The 22,728-nt window shown below is 39.3% G+C and overlaps 1 protein-coding gene across 3 annotated transcripts in view; it reads left to right on the top strand.

Annotated features, from left to right (window-relative positions):
* LOC126480956 (major facilitator superfamily domain-containing protein 12-like) overlaps positions 1-22,728 on the top strand; it is a 66,622-nt gene that overhangs the window by 37,701 nt on the left and 6,193 nt on the right. For all 3 annotated transcript variants that reach the window (XM_050104383.1, XM_050104384.1, XM_050104385.1), the window contains exons 9-10: positions 2,998-3,148; positions 15,068-15,195. In XM_050104383.1, coding sequence (XP_049960340.1) covers positions 2,998-3,148; positions 15,068-15,195 — 279 coding nt within the window. The remainder of the gene's footprint in view (positions 1-2,997; positions 3,149-15,067; positions 15,196-22,728) is intronic.

Raw genomic sequence — 22,728 nt, 5'->3', positions numbered from 1 at the left:
ACAACAACAGTCCTATGAGACTTCTGTGGGGTACTGTCTAAATTAATCTATTGATTTTGTTCCGTTAAGAGTGACGTGTTGAATTCTACCTGCAAGGAAGTTTTGAATCCACTCACAAATCTGGTCTGATACTCAATAAGTTTCACTAAAAAGAAATGTGGGACAGTGTCAAAAGCCTCCCTGAAGTCAAAGAACACAACATCAACCTGAGTGCTATTGTCTACAGTGCTATGGATCTCATGGAGGAACAGAGCACAGAGCAAGCTGAGTTTCGCAAGATCTCTGTTTGCAGAATTCATGTTAATTTTTATAAGGGAGATTTTTGTTCTCCAGAAACATCAAAATATTTGAACATAAAACATGTCCAATAATTCTAAACAGATTGCCGTCATTGATATAGGTCTATATTTGTGTGCTTCTTTCCTGCGGCCCTTCTTGAAAACGGGATGACCTGCAGTTTTTTCCATTCACGAAGTACCCTTTGTTGCCCCAGTGATCTATAATAAACTGGTGCTAGAAGGGGAGCAACCTCTTTTTGCATAATCTTTGTAGAATCTTATAGGTATTTCATCTGGTCCTGATGCATTTACACTACTAAGCAATTGTAGTTGGCTTTTTCTATTCAGCAATTGGTTATCTCAGTTTTGACTATTGTATGGTGATTGAAAGGTGGGACTATGTTAAGATCTTGTGCAGTGAAACAATTTTGTTAGACCAAATTCGATATTTTGGCCTTCTCTCTGTTATCTTCCATTTTGGTGGCAGTATGGTCTCATAGTGAATGAACATATGATTTCGAACTGCTTACTGATTTTACGTAAGACCAAAACCTCTTAGGGTTTTTACTGAGATCAGTTGACAAAATATTACTTTGTCATTGAATGCTTCTCATTGCCCTCCTTAAGCTCATTTTTGCTTTGTTCATCATGGTTGTCATCTAGGTTTTGACTTCTAGAATCTGAGACGCTCTCTCTGTTTATGTAACAGTTTTCTAACATGGCTATCAAACCATGGTGGGTCTTCCCCATCCCTTAAGACCTTGCTCAGACTAACTTATCTAAGGCATATTGAATGGTGCTTTTGAATTTTTTCCATTTGTGCTTCACATCTTTGTCCTCATCACTGAATATTTGATGCTGATACTCTGCAATTTGTATCATGTCACTCTTGATAAACAAAAATATTTTCCTACCTTCCTCAATATTCCTTGAGTAACCCAGTCATGGTTGGTATCACAGTCTGAAGGTCACTGATATCGTCCTCTACATTAACTGATTCAATAAGTTCAGGTTTGTTTGTTCTATTTGACTCTCTAACCATCTGCTCAAAGTAATTTTTAGACAAGGTATTTGGAATACTGTCAGATAACTCCCTGTCTCTGGCACCAGTTTTGATAGCGCGACTCTCCCAATCTACACCTGGGAAATTGAAGTCACACCCATTACAGCAGCATGATGAGGAAAATCATGAACAATAATCTGTAAGTTATCTCTGAGATGCTCAACTAGGTGGTCTATAAAAGCATCAGATTACCATTTTGACTGACCTTTGATGCTTAACTTCACCCTGATTAATTCACATTCAGGATCCAGAACAGCCTTGCTAGATATTATCAAGTTCTTTACTTGATGATATCTAGCAAGGCTGTTATGGATCCTGATTGTGAATTTAATCAGCATGAATTTAAGTGTCAAACACCTCAGTACCATTGGTGACTAACCTATCCTTACCATAAATATTTCAGTCGGAACTTAGGACTTCATTGCTATTCACTTTAGGTACAACCAGTTGTCTGATCCTAATACTGTCAGAGCATTATAACCTTCAATAAGTGATACTAATTCTGGGACATTTCCATTGATGTATCTGCTGTTTAGTAATATCTTATCAACCTTTTCTGCATCTGGCTTGTGAGGACAAGCTTTCTCTGAGAACATTGTGGCCGGTGTAACTTTGATTTTAACAGGCAGTTAGACTAAGGTCCTAAGAGGGGTTTCTCTAAACTTAAAAAAGAGTGCACACTACATGTAATCTGCTAACCTAGTAGCTGCTTTATGTGTGTAGTGTATGCGGGACGTATTAAGGGGAACCCTACAGTTCTCCACCTGATAGCAGAGTTCGAGAAATTTGCATCAGATACCATCGCGGAGTCATCTGAGCCTCTGGTTTAGACTTCCCGGTCTGCTTCTAAGCAGAGGACCGCAATCGACCCAGGTGTGATGCTATAAATAGACAGTTTATCCTGTACCCCGCATGTGCCAAAAGGAGCTGAGGACAGCCACAGCACCCAAGTGGCTGGCATCATTTTGTGCCAACAAGTGCCAATACTTGCAGCTTGTTGCACTATATGTTGTGCTTGATAATCAGTTTGTTTATTGACAGAAAATTGTTCTTGTTATCGTATTGGACATGCACAGTATTTTGACAACAGAATGAGTTATGAGACATGCTGATGGACTGAAGCCAGGAGGCTGAAAACAGCTACTTACCTGAAGGTGCTGTTGGTGAGCCAGGCTTTCCATACTATGTTGATGCCTCATTGTTGCACTGTGCCTGCTGTTGTTATCCTCAGTATTACTTTGTCTGTCACATAGTTTGAGCTGTTATCTGTCCTTGAACTCTGCTCTAGTTTCCCACTGTTTCTTAAGCAGATAGGGAGCAGTGTCCCAAGTTTTCTGTGGCAGTACTGAGAGTTATGGTTAATAATTCCTGATCACAACTGATCATAGTTAACAACATACAGTTAGCAGCTGATGTTTAATATTTAAACTTTTAGAATTCCGGTGGTATTTTGTACCTATACAGATGTAAAAGATGTAATGAATTTTGGTAGTCTGTATGTCAGTGTCATAGAAAATCATTCATTGATGTTTGTGTAGTTAGCGTATGCTGTTTATGTGGACTGCACAATTTACTGTTAACATCTGATCATTTGTGTCAGTTTGTCTCATAAAATATTGTTGGTTAGCCACATTCTTTTTTTCTTTTTGACTGCAGGTGCTGGAGGTTCCATAATGTTGGTGACAAGTCTTGGTATCACAGCTGACTTTATTGGGCATAATACTGAAAGTGGTGCATTTGTATATGGGGCAATGAGTTTCACTGACAAATTGTCAAATGGAGTTGCTGTAACTATAATACAGGCATTGTAAGTGTTTCTTTTCATAAATTACAATTTTCTCTCTGTCACTAGTAGTTTGCTAACAACTCGATATGAAAAATGTGATTTCATGATCGTTTTCATGCAATATGATTAGAATATTAATATTTATAACAGTAACCATCCCATAGGTTTGCTGTAAGTGACTAGTGCAACTTGGCTGACAAGGAACACAAATCATCATAGTTACACTTGATGAGACTTAAAGCACCTTTAATAAAGTTCAGAATATTATTCATTACATGCAATACACTTTTCCCAGCGTTATCTCTAGTGTTGAAAACATTTTTAAATTTATCAGTAATTTTTTTTTGTTCCTTAATAATACTGAAAACTTTACATGTTTGCTGAACAGAAAAGAAACCCAGAAAGAAATCTGACAGGTAGTAGTGTAAGTGAGAAACCATTTTATTTCAGGGCTACTGCCTGACATGAAATACTGATTGCAGAAATTGTAAAGAATGAGCAGGAAGTCATGTAGTCAACACTCATGATTATAAAATAGATAGATAAAATGCATAGCCAAATTTCATGCTTACATGTGGTTTTGTTAATTTGAGTATGAAGTAACAATACATTTCACATTAAATCAACACCTTTGATACATTTGTATGTTTTAATATTCATTGTAGTGATATATTGCCTCAAAAATTGTTTTTCCTTAATGTTAGTGCATATTTATATGATTTGTATTATATTTTTTAAATATTTTAGCACTGTTGGATCTCAACTGCAAAATGTGTGAAATATTTTACATAAAGTTCAGAGTATGGATGTCGTGTACAACTAAAGTTTGCGTAATGTTTGTAACTTGTTTCCCGGAAACATCTCTCCATTCAGTGCAAGTTACTCAACTACTTAATAATAATAATAATAATAATAATTAATAATAATAATAATCTTCTTCTTCTTCTTCTTCTTCTTCTGTTTCTGTAGCTATAAACTGGTTTTATCAGTCGGCTTTTTTACACGAGTCTCCTTATGCAATATAACTTTAGAGTATATATTTGCTGATTATTTTATTTATTTACACGTCTAGTTCTGTAGGACCAAATTGAGGAGCAAATCTCCATTCTCATGGAACTTGTCAGCACAGGAAATTACAACAGAAAAGTAATAACACCTAAAAATACAATGTTAATTAACCCCAAAAAAGTCGTCATAAGTTTAAGTAAATGCAATCACCAATACAACAAGAATCAGCTTAATTTTTCAAGGAACTCCTTGACAGAATAGGAGGAGTGACTCATGAGGAAACTCTTCAGTTTAGATTTGAAAGCATGTGGATTGCTGTTAAGATTTTTGAATCTAGTGGTAGCTTACTGAAAATGGATGTAGCAGTATACTGCACATCTTTCTGCACAAGAGTTAAGGAAGTCTGATCCAAATGCAGGTTTGATTTCTGCTGAGTTTTAACTGAGTGAAAGCTGCTTATTTTTGGGAATAAGCTAACATTGTTAACAAGAAATGGCAGTAAGGAGTATATATACTGAGAGGGCAATGTCAAAATACCCGACTAGTGAACAGGGGTCGACAAGAGGTTCATGAACTTACACCACTTATTGCCCGAACTGCCCGTTTCTTAGCCAAAAATATTCTTTTACAATGGAAAGAGTTACCCCAAAATATAATACCGAATGACATAAACGAATGAAAATAAGCAAAGTAGACTAATTTTCACGTTGAATGATCACTTACTCCAGATACCATTCGAATAGTAAAAATTGCACCACTAAGTCTTTGAACAAGATCCTGAATGTGTGCTTTCCACGTCAGTTTACTATATATTTGAGCACCTAGAAATTTGAACTGTTCGGTTTCACTAATCATATGCTTGTTCTGTGAAATTAGAATGTCAGGTTTTGTTGAATTGTGTATTAGAAACTGTAAAAACTGAGTTCTACTGTGATTTAGTGTTAGTTTATTTTCTACAAGCCATAAACTTAGGTCATGAATTGCACTATTTGAAACCGAGCCAATGTTGCATCCAACCAAGCTAGTGTCATCAGCAAACAAATATTTTAGAGTTACCCGTAATACTAGAGGGCATATCATTTATGCAAATAAGGAACAGGAGTGGCCCCAACACTGATCCCTGGGACACTCCCCCCCCCCTCCCCCTCCCCCCCCTCCCACTTGACTGTACCCCACTCGGACCCCACGTCACAGCCATTCTCAATACGGTGAATAATGATCCTCTGCTGTCTGTTGCTAAAGTAAGAGGTGAACCAGTTGTGAGCAACTCCCCTGTATTCCATAATGGTCCAACTTCTGGAGCAATATTTTGTAATCAACACAATCAGATGCCTTAGTTAAGTCAAAAAATATGCCTAGCATTTGAAACCTTTTGTTTAACCCATCCAGTACCTCACAGAGAAAAGATAGCATTTTCAGTTGTTAACAACTTCTAAAGCTGAACTGTAAATTTGATAGCAAATTGTGTGATATAAATTGATCAATTATCCTTACATACTTAGTGTTTTCAATAACCTTAGCAAACACTGATGTCATAGAAACTGGTCTAAAATTATCTACATTATCCCATTCTCCCTTTTTATAAAGTGGTTTTACTGCAGAGTACTTTTAATTGTTCAGGAAACTGACCACTCCTAAAGGAAAAAAATACAAATGTGGCTAGATGCAGGGCTAACATGTGCAGCACAGTACTTTAATATTCTGCTAGGCACTCTATCATGATCGTAATTAAAATGGAACCACACTGCACAAGATTTTTCCAGGCTGTAATTTGTGCATGGTTGCAGACTACTGTGATCCAAAAATTGGAAACCATTGTAAGTGAATATGTTGGGTTATTTATTAGGAAAGGAACCCATTATCTGAGGCATTACCATCTTTTTCTAAAGTCTTCTCTAAAGAAAAGACTGTCGTGTAAAGTGTTTGTCCTTTTGACTGTAGCTGGCTTGTTTCAGGACTACACATTCTGTTCAGGGGAAGCAGGATATGAGGAGAGAATGAAGTTACACCCATTTCTTTGACCAGCAAGTATGAAGTGTTGTGTGAAACTGACAGTGTATCTGAAGCAGTGTGATACACTTGTTACATTGGAAAGCTTTCTACATCCTGCAGGAGGGAAAGGTTCTATTTATTGTTGGAAATTTGAACTTATGGAGAAAGTGGTCCACTTGGAAAAATGGTAGGAAGTGATGGTAAGGAGAACCATGTGCAGGATTTGGCCTACTATATGTCCGGGATTAGGCTGGAGAGTCCTGGTTTTTTAGTGCTGTCTGCATTTGCACCAATGTCTGGAGTTTGAGAATTTTATGATAGGCAAGGATTTTTTAAAATTGCAGACACAGTTTTTAAACATTCTCTTATTGTTGTGCATCTCTGAGCCAATCTTGGAGCAAACACTGCCATCGATGTTTAGTGATAGTGACCCAGTTTTCATTGTCTCTTCCTCAGTGGCATCATTCTTGATCACTGTGAAGCTGAAAATCTAAGTGAGCATGGAATGGTGTTAACTCAAAAATGTTCTGTCAAAAATGTACACACCAACACCACCACAATTTAGACTGCATTCACACACACACACACACACACACACACACACACACACACACACACACAGAGAGAGAGAGAGAGAGAGAGAGAGAGAGAGAGAGAGAGAGAGAGAGAGACATACATACATACATACATCATTTATTCATTACTTATAGATCAAGAAAGGGACCAGTTTATCAATTATAAAAACTTACTAGCACACAGAACAAGATTAGCATCTACAGTTACAGTGGGGAAGTTAATTTTCTATTTACACAGAAAAACAGTTCATATTTACAGAAAAAGTCACAGTATACACGTGGTACTCTCCTATAGTAATTTATTTGAGAAGACTGCACTTTGGTTGGTCAGTTAGGTCCGTCCATAATAAGTCGTCACCCTTGTCCGACAATCACTATTTAAGATAACAATAACATTCCCTACTCTTACTGCTCCCAGCACAGTTCAATTAAAAAGTTCTTTGATTTGAGGTGTGTCTTGAAAGGAGGATATAAGATGAACATCAACAAAAGCAAAACGAGGATAATGGAATGTAGTCAAATTAAATCTGGTGATGCTGAGGGGATTAGATTAGGAAATGAGACGCTTAAAGTAGTAAAGGAGTTTTGCTATTTAGGGAGTAAAATAACTGATAATGGTCGAAGTAGAGAGGATATAAAATGTAGACTGGCAATGGCAAGGAAATCGTTTCTGAAGAAGAAAAATTTGTTAACATCGAGTATAGATTTAAGTGTCAGGAAGTCGTTTCTGAAAGTATTTGTATGGAGTGTAGCCATGTATGGAAGTGAAACATGGACAATAACCAGTTTGGACAAGAAGAGAATAGAAGCTTTCGAAATGTGGTGCTACAGAAGAATGCTGAAGATAAGGTGGGTAGATCACGTAACTAATGAGGAGGTATTGAATAGGATTGGGGAGAAGAGAATTTTGTGGCACAACTTGACTAGAAGAAGGGATCGGTTGGTAGGACATGTTTTGAGGCATCAAGGTATCACAAATTTAGCATTGGAGGGCAGCGTGGAGGGTAAAAATCATAGAGGGAGACCAAGAGATGAATACACTAAGCAGATTCAGAAGGATGTAGGTTGCAGTAAGTACTGGGAGATGAAGAAGCTTGCACAGGATAGAGTAGCATGGAGAGCTGCATCAAACCAGTCTCAGGATTGAAGACCACAACAACAACAACAATTTGAGGTGCTGTAATCACTAAAAATTATTAAATTATTGTGCCTATCTGCAACTCAGAATCTCCACTATATGATGAGATTTACAAATCATTCTTTCTTTAATGCAATAACTACTCAGTAGATCATGAGCCCTGTTGTACATGAAAGTCTGTAAATGTTATTCAACAGCCAAACAGACAAAATGGGGCTCTGTGTGTGAATGTTCGAACTTAAGTACTTCCATCACTGGACCTCCAGAGAGGTTATGCTTGTGCATGTCATTGTCACCAGTGTAATTGCTTGTGGCAGCGCCCTCGTACTGCAGTGGCGGCTGTAGGAAATGCGACAGTGCAACTGGTGGTGTACATATTTGAAAGTGCTGCTGGCCACATAGTAGCTGATACCACATCCCCATTAATACATAACGATAAAACAAACATCAGACTAGACCAATTTGGGAGTGTTGTATCAAATGGACACACACAACTCAGATTTAAAAGTAATTTTGTTTGTAGAGGGAAACAAACCAACACTTTTTGTTGACACTAGGCATTGCATGAAAGATGTGATGAGTAGTAATTGTATGGGCTTACTCCAGCTACACAGTGCAAAAACGGAACTGCAAATATCTGCCAAAACACTGTATAAAATGTGCCTGATGGCTCTTAGGAGAGACACCTGGTATACAAGTGTGTGTGTGTGTGTGTGTGTGTGTGTGTGTGTGTGTGTTTTGTGGGAGCTGCAACTGTTCGTCACAGTTAGTCGTTCTTGGTTAAGTGAGGCAACTGCTTAAAGAAGCTGTTAAAGTAGTGGGACTTACTTTCTGGTGAGGCCAGGTGTGGCACAGGCCCTAGTATTACTACACCTCTGACAGAGAAAAATTCACTTCTGGTTGCGCAACAGCAGGTAGTTGCAGTTAGATAAGGCTGTTACTGGGCTATAAATAGCATAGCTGAGCTGATACCACCGTGACTCTGGCTGGGAGTTTTACACATCCAACAGCATAGAACATCTCACAATGGGGCGTCGCTATCATTGTCGTCGGCGCTTGAGCATGACTGTGTACAAGGTAATAGACAACATTGAGTTGAAGACTGCTGTTATCACAGCTAAAAATAAAGTTAAAGGCATCACTTCTCATGCTGTTATTGATGGACCAAGTGTGTTTTTAGGTTGTATATTTGATTTTTCTCTAAGTCAGACCTGGTGCTACTCCACCTGGTAGCCGTAATGGTTGGTTAACTGTTGTGTTTGCTGGATGTGGAGGCATAAGTGAGAGCAGTGGCAGTGAGAGTTTTGTGCATAGAGGTGTAATTTGTTATCGTGCTTTCCATTTTAGTGAAGTAGTAGCTGGTAGTAGTTCTTCTTTAGTTCCTGTGCAAGCTTTGTTTATATGTACTCAAGGTCGGAGGAAGGTGTCAAAGTTTTGCTCACTGTTTTTTTTTTCAATTGCTGTGGCGTAGTGAATCATGAATTTTTGTCTCAAGGTCATACAGTCAATAAGGAATATGACCTTGATGTTATGCTCCGTTTGAGAGAAGCAATATGCAAAAAACATCTGGAATTGTGGAAAAATAATTCATGGCTTTTGCATCAGGACAATGCACCTGCTGATTCATCATTGTTTGTGAGAGATTTTTTGGCCAAAAGTAACACAGCAATCATGCCTCAGCCACCATATTCACCAAATTTGGCCCTCTGTGACTGTTTCCTGTTCCCAAAACTGAACTTATCTATGAAAGGATGAAGATTTCCAAAGATTGAGGAAATAAAAACTGCATTGTTGGAAGTACTCAAGGCTGTACCAAAATGTGCTTATGAGAAGTGCTTTGAGGATTGGAAGAAGTGTTGGCACAAGTGTATTGTATTTGAGGGGGATTACTTTGAAGGGGACAACATGAATATTGTTGAATAAATAAATATTTTTTCATAAAAATATAGTCATCTTACTTTTTGAACACACCTCGTACATTCACTCTCACTCAGTCACTCACTCCGCCTAGTCAGTATAAATTTTGATACAGAGAAAGGCTCTAAAATATTCACACCACACCTCAAGAAATTTAAGTAGATTAAAATACTGAAAGGATAGTTATTAACTGCTAAAACATTCACAAAAAGTGCTAGGGTTTTCATTATGGTTTCTGAGAGTTGAACACATGAATTCAATAGCTAAGAGATCTTTGATGCAAATGTACGTGTGTACTGAAAACAGTCTCCATGTGATGAGAAGTAGCAGCAACCAAGAATCTGAAATCAGATTGTGCAGAAAATGAGTCTTCGTGTAAAATGGTTTAGGCAAGGAAAGCCATCATGAGTGGAATAAAAGTTGTTAGTAAATTCTTATATCAAGCAACAGACCCTTCTACAGAAGTAACCGTTCACTCTGTTCAGTAGTATTGTGTTTCCAAGTCATGCTTTGATAGTTGGATATATTAGCCACACACCACAGCTGACTGGGAAAATAACTACTTCAGGAGTAGTGGATGAGAGAGAACTTCCTGTGAAGTAGTTATAAAAAATTCCTCTAAAATTCCTCAGAGGGAGTGTAGGACCATAATCATGCTCAAATCATTCTAAACTTACAGGCCAACCCAATCTCCTTGAGGATGTTCATATACAGAATAAGATCCATGGTGGTGAACAGTTGTAGCAGGGAAGTGTAAAGGGGTAGGAAAAAATCAGCAAAAAATCCTGTATGTTCAGTAAAATTAATAAGTGGGTTATCTCATCTGTTAAGCAAAACTAGAATCAGTTTTGATTACATCTGGAACATTTAGAGGGTCTGTGGTTAAAGTTTATATGAATGATCCACCAAACTGTAGAAAAACATCTATGTAATGGGAACAGGTGACAAAGTAGGCTGTACTAGTAGTGTTGAAAAACAGCTTGAACACAACTGCTCAGTAACATCCTAGACTTTGCAGGCTGTGTGTGATTTAGCTTGAATATTGACAGTAATAAACCACAAATCTGTTGGAGCAGAAATATTGTCTCAATGCTTGGAAAAGAAAAAAAGTCATACCTATGTACTAAAAGGATGTATACATAGTCATAGAACTACTATCATCATATATTACTCACACCCGGTTGTGTAACAGAATACTGGAACACATTCTGACTTCAAATGTGATAACCTGCCTGAAACAAATAATGTCAATGGAAATCAGGCAGGGCTCCAAAAACTTTGATCTAACGAAACCCAACTCTCGCTCTTCACACCCATTATCATCAGTACCATTAATGGAGGAAACCTGATTGTTTCAGCATTTCCAAAATTTTGAAAAGCTTCTGATTTGGTACCATATTGAATACTTTTAAAGGCAAACATGTTCCTTTGATATAACCTAACTAGATCTACAAATTGATCAATAGAAGATGATCAAAAACTTCTTGGCAGATATTGTAATAATATCTAGTGTTCATAAGTGAAGAATAATATGTCTATTACTGTCCCCATTGTACAGTAATGATGTACTCAGTAGTATAAGTTGCAATTGTAGAAACAATCGGTTATTTCTCAATAAGATAGGTGTCCGATGCAAAGATTGCTAACTACCTTCTGTTGTAGAGAAGTGCTATCTGTGCTGTTACTGTCTGCAGCTCATGGTCTAGTGGCTAGCATTGCTGCCTCTGGATCATGGGGTCCTGGGTTCAATCCCCGTCCAGGTTGGAGATTTTTTTCTGCCTGGGGACTGGGTGTTTGTGTTGTCCTCATCATTTCATCGTCATCTGTGAAAGTGGATAGATTAGACTGTTTAAAGCTTGTGACAGGAAAGGCAAACCTACGTTTCTAGCATTTGTAGACTTGGAGAAAGCGTTTGACAATGTTGACTGGAATACTCTCTTTCAAATTCTGAGAGTGGCAGGGGTCAAATATAGGGAGCAAAAGACTATTTACAATTTGTACAGAAATCAGGTGGCAGCTGTAAGAATCGAAGGGCATGAAAGGGAAGCAGTGGTTGGGAAGGGAGTGAGACAGGGTTGTAGCCTATCCCCTATGTGATTCAGTCTGTATATTGAACAAGCAATAAAGGAAACAAAAGAAAAAATCAGAGTAGGAATTAAAATACATGGAGAAGAAATAAAAACTTTGAGGTTCGCCGATGATATTTGTAATTCTGTCAGAGACAGCAAAGGACCTGGAAGAGCAGCTGAACGAAATGGACACTGTATTGAAAGGAGGATATAAGATGAACATCAACAAAAGCAAAACGAGGATAATGGAATATACACTCCTGGAAATTGAAATAAGAACACCGTGAATTCATTGTCCCAGGAAGGGGAAACTTTATTGACACATTCCTGGGGTCAGATACATCACATGATCACACTGACAGAACCACAGGCACATAGACACAGGCAACAGAGCATGCACAATGTCGGCACTAGTACAGTGTATATCCACCTTTTGCAGCAATGCAGGCTGCTATTCTCCCATGGAGACGATCGTAGAGATGCTGGATGTAGTCCTGTGGAACGGCTTGCCATGCCATTTCCACCTGGCGCCTCAATTGGACCAGCGTTCGTGCTGGACGTGCAGACCGCGTGAGACGACGCTTCATTCAGTCTCAAACATGCTCAATGGGGGACAGATCCGGAGATCTTGCTGGCCAGGGTAGTTGACTTACACCTTCTGGAGCACGTTGGGTGGCACGGGATACATGCGGACGTGCATTGTCCTGTTGGAACAGCAAGTTCCCTTGCCGGTCTAGGAATGGTAGAACGATGGGTTCGATGACAGTTTGGATGTACCGTGCACTATTCAGTGTCCCCTCGACGATCACCAGTGGTGTACGGCCAGTGTAGGAGATCGCTCCCCACACCGTGATGCCGGGTGTTGGCCCTGTGTGCCTCGGTCGTATGCAGTCCTGATTGTGGCGCTCACCTGCACGGCGCCAAACACGCATACGGCCATCATTGGCACCAAGGCAGAAGCGACTCTCATCGCTGAAGACGACACGTCTCCATTCGTCCCTCCATTCACGCCTGTCGCGACACCACTGGAGGCGGGCTGCACGATGTTGGGGCGTGAGCGGAAGATGGCCTAACGGTGTGCGGGACCATAGCCCAGCTTCATGGAGACGGTTGCGAATGGTCCTCGCCGATACCCCAGGAGCAACAGTGTCCCTAATTTGCTGGGAAGTGGCGGTGCGGTCCCCTACGGCACTGCGTAGGATCCTACGGTCTTGGCGTGCATCCGTGCGTCGCTGCGGTCCGGTCCCAGGTCGACGGGCACGTGCACCTTCCGCCGACCACTGACGACAACATCGATGTACTGTGGAGACCTCACGCCCCACGTGTTGAGCAATTCGGCGGTACGTCCACCCGGCCTCCCGCATGCCCACTATACGCCCTCGCTCAAAGTCCGTCAACTGCACATACGGTTCACGTCCACGCTGTCGCGGCATGCTACCAGTGTTAAAGACTGCGATGGAGCTCCGTATCCCACGGCAAACTGGCTGACACTGACGGCGGCGGTGCACAAATGCTGCGCAGCTAGCGCCATTCGACGGCCAACACCGCGGTTCCTGGTGTGTCCGCTGTGCCGTGCGTGTGATCATTGCTTGTACAGCCCTCTCGCAGTGTCCGGAGCAAGTATGGTGGGTCTGACACACCGGTGTCAATGTGTTCTTTTTTCCATTTCCAGGAGTGTAGTTGAATTAAATTGAGTGATGCTGCGGGAATTAGATTAAGAAATGAGATGCTTAAAGTAGCAAAGGAATTTTGCTATTTGGGGAGCAAAATAACTGATGATGGTCGAAGTAGAGAGGATATAAAATGTAGACTGGCAATGGCAAGAAAGCGTTTCTGAAGAAGAGAAATTTGTTAACATCGAGTATAGATTTAAGTGTCAGGAAGACGTTCCTGAAAGTATTTGTATGGAGTGTAGCCAAGTATGGAAGTGAAACATGGACGATAAATAGTTTAGACAAGAAGAGAATAGAAGCTTTTGAAATATGGTGCTACAGAAGAATGCTGAAGATTAGATGGGTAGATCACATAACTAATGAGGAGGTATTGAATAGAATAGGGGAGAAGAGAAATTTGTGACCCAACTTAACAAGAAGAAGGGATCGGTTGGTAGGACGTGTTCTGAGACATCGAGGGGGATCACCAATTTAGTATTGGAGGGCAGCGGGGGGCGGGGTAGCTATATCTTAATTTTCCACATTCTGTCCCTTCCATGAACTAAATCAGGCATGTACTGAACCATGTATCTGGAAACGTAACGTTCTTCTCAGAATGTTGTTTGTGACACAACCAGATTCCTTCAAGTGGGAGAAGACCTCTGTTGCAGTATTGCCATATACTATATGTAATTCTGTGGTGTAGTGGTTTCAGTCACTGGATAACAATATATGGATCACTGATTGGATTCCCATCATTGGCATTTATCTATTATTGGTAATTTCTGGGACTTGGTTATTTATGGAACACTGCAATTTGCTGGAACATTCCATGTATGTGTAAATAAGAGCGTTTTTGTGCCTGCTCAGTAAACATGCTAAAAAATAACATAATTTGTGTACTGGCTTGTACTGTAGATCAGAAGAGTTAGTACCTCTTCACGGTGGTAACTTAATAGTAATCAAAGCAGTGGTAGAAGTAATTCTGTAACAAAAGCCAAGGACACTTAGGTCTGCTGGAAAGGCCTCTGGACAATGTTCGCCGAGATGCAAAACAGGTATTTGTTTTTTATCAGCGTTCAGAGGATATAACAATGAATGGTATCATCAGCTGGGTGAAAGAGTGCAAGGGCTGAAAAAGATAGAAAATGTCCTTTTTATTGTCAGAACTGTACAGTTAACCACAAAGATGGTTCAGGAATGATAAAACTTACGATACAGCACCCCCTCCATACCACACGCCCCTCCTTGGTTTCCACCTAGGAATTTGAGGCTAGAAGACATTTAGATAGCAATAAATAACTTTATACTGTAGTATTTGAGTTTGCAAACCTTTGAGAATCATAGCTTGGATGATCTTTACAATGTATGTAATGAGAATAAGAAATCACATTTTACACATTTGCAGATGGAGTCTACTGACTGGAATAATATTAGAAAAATTACATTGATGTAAATGTTTCCTATTTTGATGTCTGGGTTAAAAGTGTAGTCCTACAGTTTTAATGTATTTTATGTCTTAAATGAACTTGGTTGTTTTGAGTGTTTTTAAGGAAACTACCAGATAGAAAAAATATAATTTGTTTCAGGAAATGTGGCACACTGTGTGTTGGCTACTACCGAGATGTAATGACATATGTGTGTGGTGGTGCAGCTTTATTTGGTGTTGTTGCTTTAGTGACCCTGATGCCATTCCAGATAGGGAGAAGAAAGGATGGTAAGTTAAACAGTGACCACTGCTGGAACAAAATTTTGTCACTGTTTCTACTGATATTATTGCTATGAGTGTTCTTATTACATATCTTTTTTTTTGTTGCTTCTTATGTAATTTTGGTAACACACTTTTTTTTGTATAGTCAAGAGTTGCAAGATTTTTTTATACTTTTGCTATTGCAGATGTGTACAATTAAAAAGCTATTTAAACTGCATACTGAGAAATACACAAGTACTAATTTTGGAATAAGTGTCACAGACATCTAAAAATATATCATTGTTAAATTTGTAGATAATATTATTATAAGAAAGACTAGTCATCAAGAAGGTTAAAGTATGTATATTTGTTGATGTCATTACGAGTAATTGGTTATTCAAGACTGAGAACAGATGCTCAATTAATAGACAATTATTGAACAGGAAAAACGGTGTAATTACGTGATTTACAAAGATGACAGTAAAATGGACTGCACTTACTATTGAGGAACAGCTCTTGTCGAAACCCACTATAAGATGATGCCCAACTGTATATTTTATAAAATGCAATCTGTGAAGGAAGAAAGTATCAGTAAAACTCATTGTGGTTTCTGGAAACAATTATCCACAATGTGTAGCATCTATCATATTGGATAACTCACCAAAATGTCATGCAAACTCGACAAAAATTTGTGGGCCTTTGGCAAGATTAAAGGTGATTATGATTATTCATCAAGAGGGCCCACTGAACTGTCTGACCCAATTCAAAATATCTGAGAAGTTATAATGTAATTGGATAAGTAAAAATCTACTCGCCAACTGGTGGCAGGAGATGAGTAGATCTTTTATCTATCCACTTATATTACGTTTTCAAAAACTGATTATTTTTGTTGTTGTAATGAATCTAGCTACTACTACATCTGTGTAAAAAAGTGGACAAAGTGAATCTTGGGGATAGCTTTGGTAACATCGTTGAACAGAGGCTAGGATGTTGTTTTATCACCAGATTTATTTCAGTTTCTGCTAGATAAGAAAATGAGGGAAATGTTCCACAATAATATCAGTGAGTTTCAAATGGAGAATAAGAATGTCACTCAGTTGGCACATGCCGACACAGACATATAATCCAGGTCAGTGACATAACCAGTACAAATGAGCAAGAACATAGAAACTGCAGGGAGCAGGATCAGTCTTCTTGTGAATGGAATGGACAGAATATTATTAGCAAAGATTAAGAAGATGGAGGTGGTACACTCCATCCACATATCGCTTTCTGCTGATCCAATAAAAAAAAAAAATCACGATTTGAGTACATAGGAGTGAATTTTCAGTGGATAAATCAGGTCAGGCAGAGGTAAAATGAGCATATGTGCTGCAAACAGCTGTTACTATATTTGTTCATTATGTGTTCTTTCCAAAAACTTTTAAAACTTTATAATTTATTTGAAGTTTGTTAATCCGCCATGGTGTTGCCTTTATATGCTAACTGGAGTACCGTATTTACTCGAATCTAAGCTGCACCTGAAAAATGAGACTCGAAATCAAGGGAAAAAAAATTTTCCTGAATCTAAGCCGCACCTGAAATTTGAGACTCGAAATTCAAGGGGAGAGAAAAGTTTTAGGCCGCACCTCCAAATCAAAACAAAGTTGGTCCACTGTAATATGAGACACAATTTAGGTCGAATGAATGACGATACAGCTACAGTAGTTTGGTTCGAGTCTTAAGTGTAGCAGTTAAGCTTTACCATGTAGCCATTGCTATGCGTCAGGTGCTCTGTCCGTATTTATATGGGTACCATTCCTTTCTCAAGTGCTTCGCCTGGTTTGAATTGATTGCTTATTTTTCTTTTATCTGATTGTTATAGGTGTTTATGTCACTCTAAGCTGAAAATGCATTACTGTACTGTCATGCATTGTTTGTCGCATTCTGATAATGAGTGTTTACGGCCCGTTGCCGGTCGTGGTCGTGGCATGACTTGCTTTTGTGCGCGCTACTGCCGCTTACTTAAAAAAAAAAAAGAGGACTCGTCTTATTAGTGAAACAATGGCAAGAGACCGCTATTTGTTGTTACTTACACTGCTGCTTTCTTTGATAATGGTCAACAAGAACCAAATAATAGACTGCGTATGATAGAAGATGCGAGAGTTTAGCAAAAATTTTTCGCCATTTGAAAATCTTTGCAGGCGCCTCTGTAGTACATTACATTCTGCACAGAAATTAGTCATCTTAGATTTAAAAATCTTGTCAATTGCCATGCTTCATTTCTGACTGTATCGCTGTTAGGCATAAGAATAATACGAATATAAACATGACATGATATGTATATTATTCCACGTTTGCTGTTGTCTCCTTCTAGTTTCGTAGTTTATTAGGCAGACAGGATTTAAATGAGATAGCAGCAAACATGAAAGCATACATGGCAAAATGTTTATATTCGTATTATTCTTTTCGTGAAGAGAATACTGCATGTGATTCATAATTCATAAAAATTCTTATTAGCAACGATTTCTTGTCACAGGTAGGAAAAAATTCAGTACGTAGAGTTGGCCATATTGACAAATATCCCAAACAGTCTTGCCAGTCGAATTTTCGTAGTACATTGAAATGCTGCTACATTCTGTGATGAACAATACGGAATTTGTATTTACTTCGTTGGATAATGTATGAAAATGCAGTGGTCGAAACTCGGAGCGGAGAAAAAAAAGCTCGTTTTCCACCTTTTTTTTAATTTACTGACGCAGATGTTTTGTCGCTAGTATTTATCTTTGTGCCTGCAAAGCATGCCTGTGTAGCGCTACATAATTCGACGGCAGAAGTTAATTGTGGCGGCACTTACCAACATTTTTTAGAACTTCCGCTTACTTTGCACTTGATTCTAAGCCGCAGGCAGGTTTTTGGATGACAAAAACCGGAAAAAAGTGCAGCTTAGATTCGAGTAAATACGGTATTTAATTTTTTTTATTTATGCGCCCATCACTAACATGCAGCCAATGTCATCATAAGTAATTTAAAAACAGAATTTAAAATAAGGGTTGACACTTGTCAGAAAAAATAGTGGCTATTTATTGTATTCATCTTTGTATAATAATTGTATGCATAGGGTCTCTCTCCTAAGTCACTATGCACATTTTCTCTGGTGTTTCAAGAAAAATTGGCAATTTTGTTTTTGCAGTGTGTAGATGGCATCAGTCCAAACAAATACGGCTCATCACATTTTATGTAACACTTACTCTCAGCAGAGTGTGTCAGTTTGTTTCCTATTATACATAAAACGTGTTTTAAAGAGGAATTGTATATCCCCATTTGATGGAGCAGTCCTGAATTAGTCTGGTGCAATATTAGTTTTATCAATGTGTATTAACAGGAACAGTAAAACATAAAGAATAACCAATGCTTCAGCAGTGACTCACATACCACCATGCCCCATGCTATCTGCTTCGCCCATGCATTAGTGCTACTCAGCTGCTGCCAGATTATTAGTTATTGTTCCTGTTTCACCGACCCCATTAATACATTTTGATAAAATGATTATTGGACTAAACTAATTTGGGAGTCTTCTATTGAATGTGCACAATTCTGCATCTAAATCCCCACCCATACTCAACAAATCTGTTAGACAGGGTACTCTCTGTACCATTGTCACTTCCCCATTTTCATGTTACAGTCCCGAATAGTTTGTGGGAAGAAAGATTGCTGGGAAGCCTCAAAGTGGGCTCATCTATCTCTAATTTTTTCCTCATGTTCTTTTCGCAAGATATATGTAAAAGGAAGCAATATATTTGTTGACTCTTCCAGGAACGTACTCCTGGAACTTCAACAATAAACCACACAATGATGCAGAACGAGTATCTTGCAGTGTCTGCCATTGGAGGTGGTTGATCATCCCTGTGATTCTTTCGTGCTTACTATGAGAACCTGTAACTAGATATGGTACTCTTCTTTGGATCTTCTCTATTTCCTATATCAGTCCTATCTGGTGCAGGTCCCATACCCATGAGCGATATTCACATATCGGTTGAGAGAGAGTTTTGCAAGCTACTTCCTCGATTGATGGACTGCATTTCTTGAGGACTTTGAATCTTCTGCCATCTGCCTTACTCATGATACAGATGTATGTGTTTGTTCCATTTCTAGTAGCTCTTACATGTTAAAGTAGTTCCAAAATATTTTGTGGGAGCACCTGGTTCCAGTCATTGTTCTGAAAATGTGTAATTGTACAGTAAAGGGTCTTTCTTCCTATGTGTTTGCAATACATTAAATTTGTTTATATTTAAGGTCAGTTGTCATTCCCTCCACAGAGCATTGACCCTTTGCAGGTCTTCCTACATTTGCTACAATTTTCTACTGTCATGACTTGTCTATATACTACAGCATTATGCGTGTAAATCCTCGTGGATCTTCAGACATTATCTACTATGCCTTTTATTTGTATTGTGAGAAGTAATGGTCCTATAATGCTCACTTGGGGCACCTCAAAATTCCTTTTATGGCTGAAGCTTCCTCTCTGTTCAGAATGACATGCTGTTTTCCGTTTGCTAGAAAGTCTTCAGTCCAATCACACATGCAATTTGATATCCCATAGACTCATATTTTGTTCATTAGGCAGCAGTGCAGGGCTGTATAAAATGCCTTACAGAAGTCAAGGAACACGGCATCAACATGGGTGTTGTACCTGCTGGATTTTGTGGACTAACAAATTGAGCTGGGTTTCACTTGAGTGTTATATTCAGAACACATGTTAGTTCCTGGAGAGGAGATTTTTGGACCTCCATGCGTCATAATATATGAGCATAAAACTTGTTGGAAAATTCTTCAAATAACCAACGTTGGAGATATAGGCCTATAATTTTGAGTGTCCTTATGACGACCCTTCTTGAAAAATGGAACAACATGCTTTTTTTTCAATCATCAGGAATACTTTGCTCCTCCAGAGACCTATGATACACTGCTGCTAAAAGAGGGGAAAGTTCTTTCACATACTCTGTGTAGAATCATACTGCTATCTCACACAAATGCAACTCACATACACAACTGCAGTCTCAGGCAATTGGCAGTGTGGTTTCAGTTGCCTGAGACTGCATTTGTGTGTGCACGCGTGCACAAAGAATTGTCTGAATCTATATTTTATACTTCCACTGTGCACTTGCGGGTGTGGGTGCTTGCAGGTGCGAGTGCACGTGTATTGTGGCAGTCTTGTTGTTGTGCCTATCTGCGACTCAGTAATACTATATTATCATTTTCATTCTCCAATCTGCTTTGACAAATGCTACTCTGTCTGAATTTGGAAGTCATCTTATAGGGCCTATTCATGTACTCCAATACCCTAATAGCTGCTGTGTGTAGCTTATGCCTGACCAAGAAGGGGAACCCTAAATTCCTCCAGCTACTAGTGGAGGTTGAGGAATTTGTATCTGATAGTCAAAGAATCGTCTGAGTCTATATTTTATACTTCCACTCTGCTCCAAACCAGATGACCACAATAGGTTCTGGGAATGATTCTGCAAAACAATAGTTCTGTGTCCATCCTGTGGTTGTTGCTAGCTGTTCACCAAATCAGCCAGCAGCACTTAGGAACTGGGAATGGCCTCTGAACTCAGGCAACAGACCTCGTGCATCATTTGTGCCTAGATGAGCCACAGTTTGCAGCAAAGTGCACCAAATGTGCCTAGTCACTGTTAGCAGAGCATCCTTCACATTTTGATTGAGACCCCTTGGCAGGCAAACAGTGGGCGTTGGCCTTCATTTCCGACCTGCATACTATTTTCGTGAAGGGCTGCATCTCCCGCCTAACGTTGGAGCTCTCACTGACAAGCAATCCCACCCTCATCACTTATCTGGACTTCTCGGGGATATCAGCCACAGTCCCAACAGGTGAGGCATTTCATGCTGGTTCCAGCATAGTTTCAGCAGCAACGCTACATCAAACCTGATTTTAAGATGTACGGGGACAGCCATGCAGCCGATTCACATTTTTACACTCTGCCCAGAGATTCATGACCCTGCCACTGTTTGCCAGTCACCATCAGGGGTCCCAGGTGACGCTACAGGCTACAGAGGTGCCAAAGCATTAGTCTTGGATGCCCCAACACTGCTGTAGCCCAGGACAGCAATGTGAAGCCTATCAACCATGGTAAACACAGCCTCTGGCTGTTCACAGACAGTGGCCAATTTCCCCAATATCTGCACATAACAGGTGCTGTTCCTATCCATCACTAATCAGGTATTGTCTGAACCATAGATAACATTATACCCACCCAGGAAATTGAACTCACTCAATGCAAAAAACTGAAAAGTATGCAAACTCGTACACCAAAAATATATAACACAACTAAAAAACACTTAAATAACTAGCTACTGTTCACTTCTGATCAGAAACATGAGGGATGCTGATAAATTTTTGATTTTATAAAGAAAAAAATGCTATTTTGAATTTGAAGAAGTTTATTTATTCAGCATAGTCCCCCTTGTGCTCAAAAAATTTAGGCATCTTTGTTCCAGATCCTTTAACCGGTCTATTAAAAAAATTGAAGAAAAAAAAAGTTGATGCTGCTGCAAACCACTCGTCAGCAGCTTTTCAGGCTTCCTCAATGTTCAGAAATCATCTGCCTTTGATGTTTCTGGAGGTTTGGGAAACATCATAGTCTGAGGGGGCCAAGTCAAGTGAGTGGGGTGGATGTTTTAGGATTTAAAAGTGAGCATCTGCCAGTTTTTTGTGCATGATGGCCACCTTGTGAGGAGCAGCATTGTCTTGCAGAAACAAGATTCCTTTTTTCAGCTTTCTTCAATATTTGTGGAGCCTAGTTGTTGTTGCTTCAGTTTATCGAGAAGTTGAAGGTTGTTAATTCCCCATGGTGTTGCCTTTATATGCTAACTGGAGTACCGTATTTACTCGAATCTTAAGCCGCACTCGAATCTAAGCCGCACCTGAAAAATGAGACTCGAAATTCAAGGGGAGAGAGAAGTTTTAGGCCACTCCTCCAAATCGAAACAAAGTTGGGCCATTGTAATATGAGACACAATTTAGGTCAAATGAATGACGATACAGCTACAGTAGTTTGGTTCGAGTCGTAAGCTTTACCAGGGAGCCATTGCTATGCGTCAGGCACTCCGTCCATATTTATACGGGTACCCTTCCTTTTTCACGTGCTTCGTCTGGTTTGAATTGATTGCTTATTTTTCTTTGATCTGTTAAGTGCTGTTACAGGTGTTTACGTCGCTCTAAGCTGAAAATGCATTACTGTAGTGTGTCACGCATTGTTTGTTGCATTCTGATAATGATTGTTTGCGACCTGTCACTGCTCGCGGCATGGCTTGCTTTTGTGCACGCTACCGCCACTTAAAAAAAGAAAAAAAAAAAAAAAAAAAGAGGAATTGTCTCATTAGTGAAACAATGGCAAGAGACTGCTATTTGTTGTTACTTACACTGCTGCTTTCTTTGATAATGATCAACAAGAACCAAATAATAGACTGCGTATGATAGATGATGTTCTGAATGAGAGTTTAGCGAAAATTTTTCTCCGTTTGAAAATCTTTGCAGACGCCTCTTTAGTACATTACATT

The sequence above is a fragment of the Schistocerca serialis genome, chromosome 5 (genome assembly GCF_023864345.2).
Source record: "Schistocerca serialis cubense isolate TAMUIC-IGC-003099 chromosome 5, iqSchSeri2.2, whole genome shotgun sequence".
Taxonomy (NCBI): domain Eukaryota; kingdom Metazoa; phylum Arthropoda; class Insecta; order Orthoptera; family Acrididae; genus Schistocerca; species Schistocerca serialis.
Note: the sequence above shows the minus strand (reverse complement) of the source record. Positions and strands in the feature narration are given on the sequence as shown.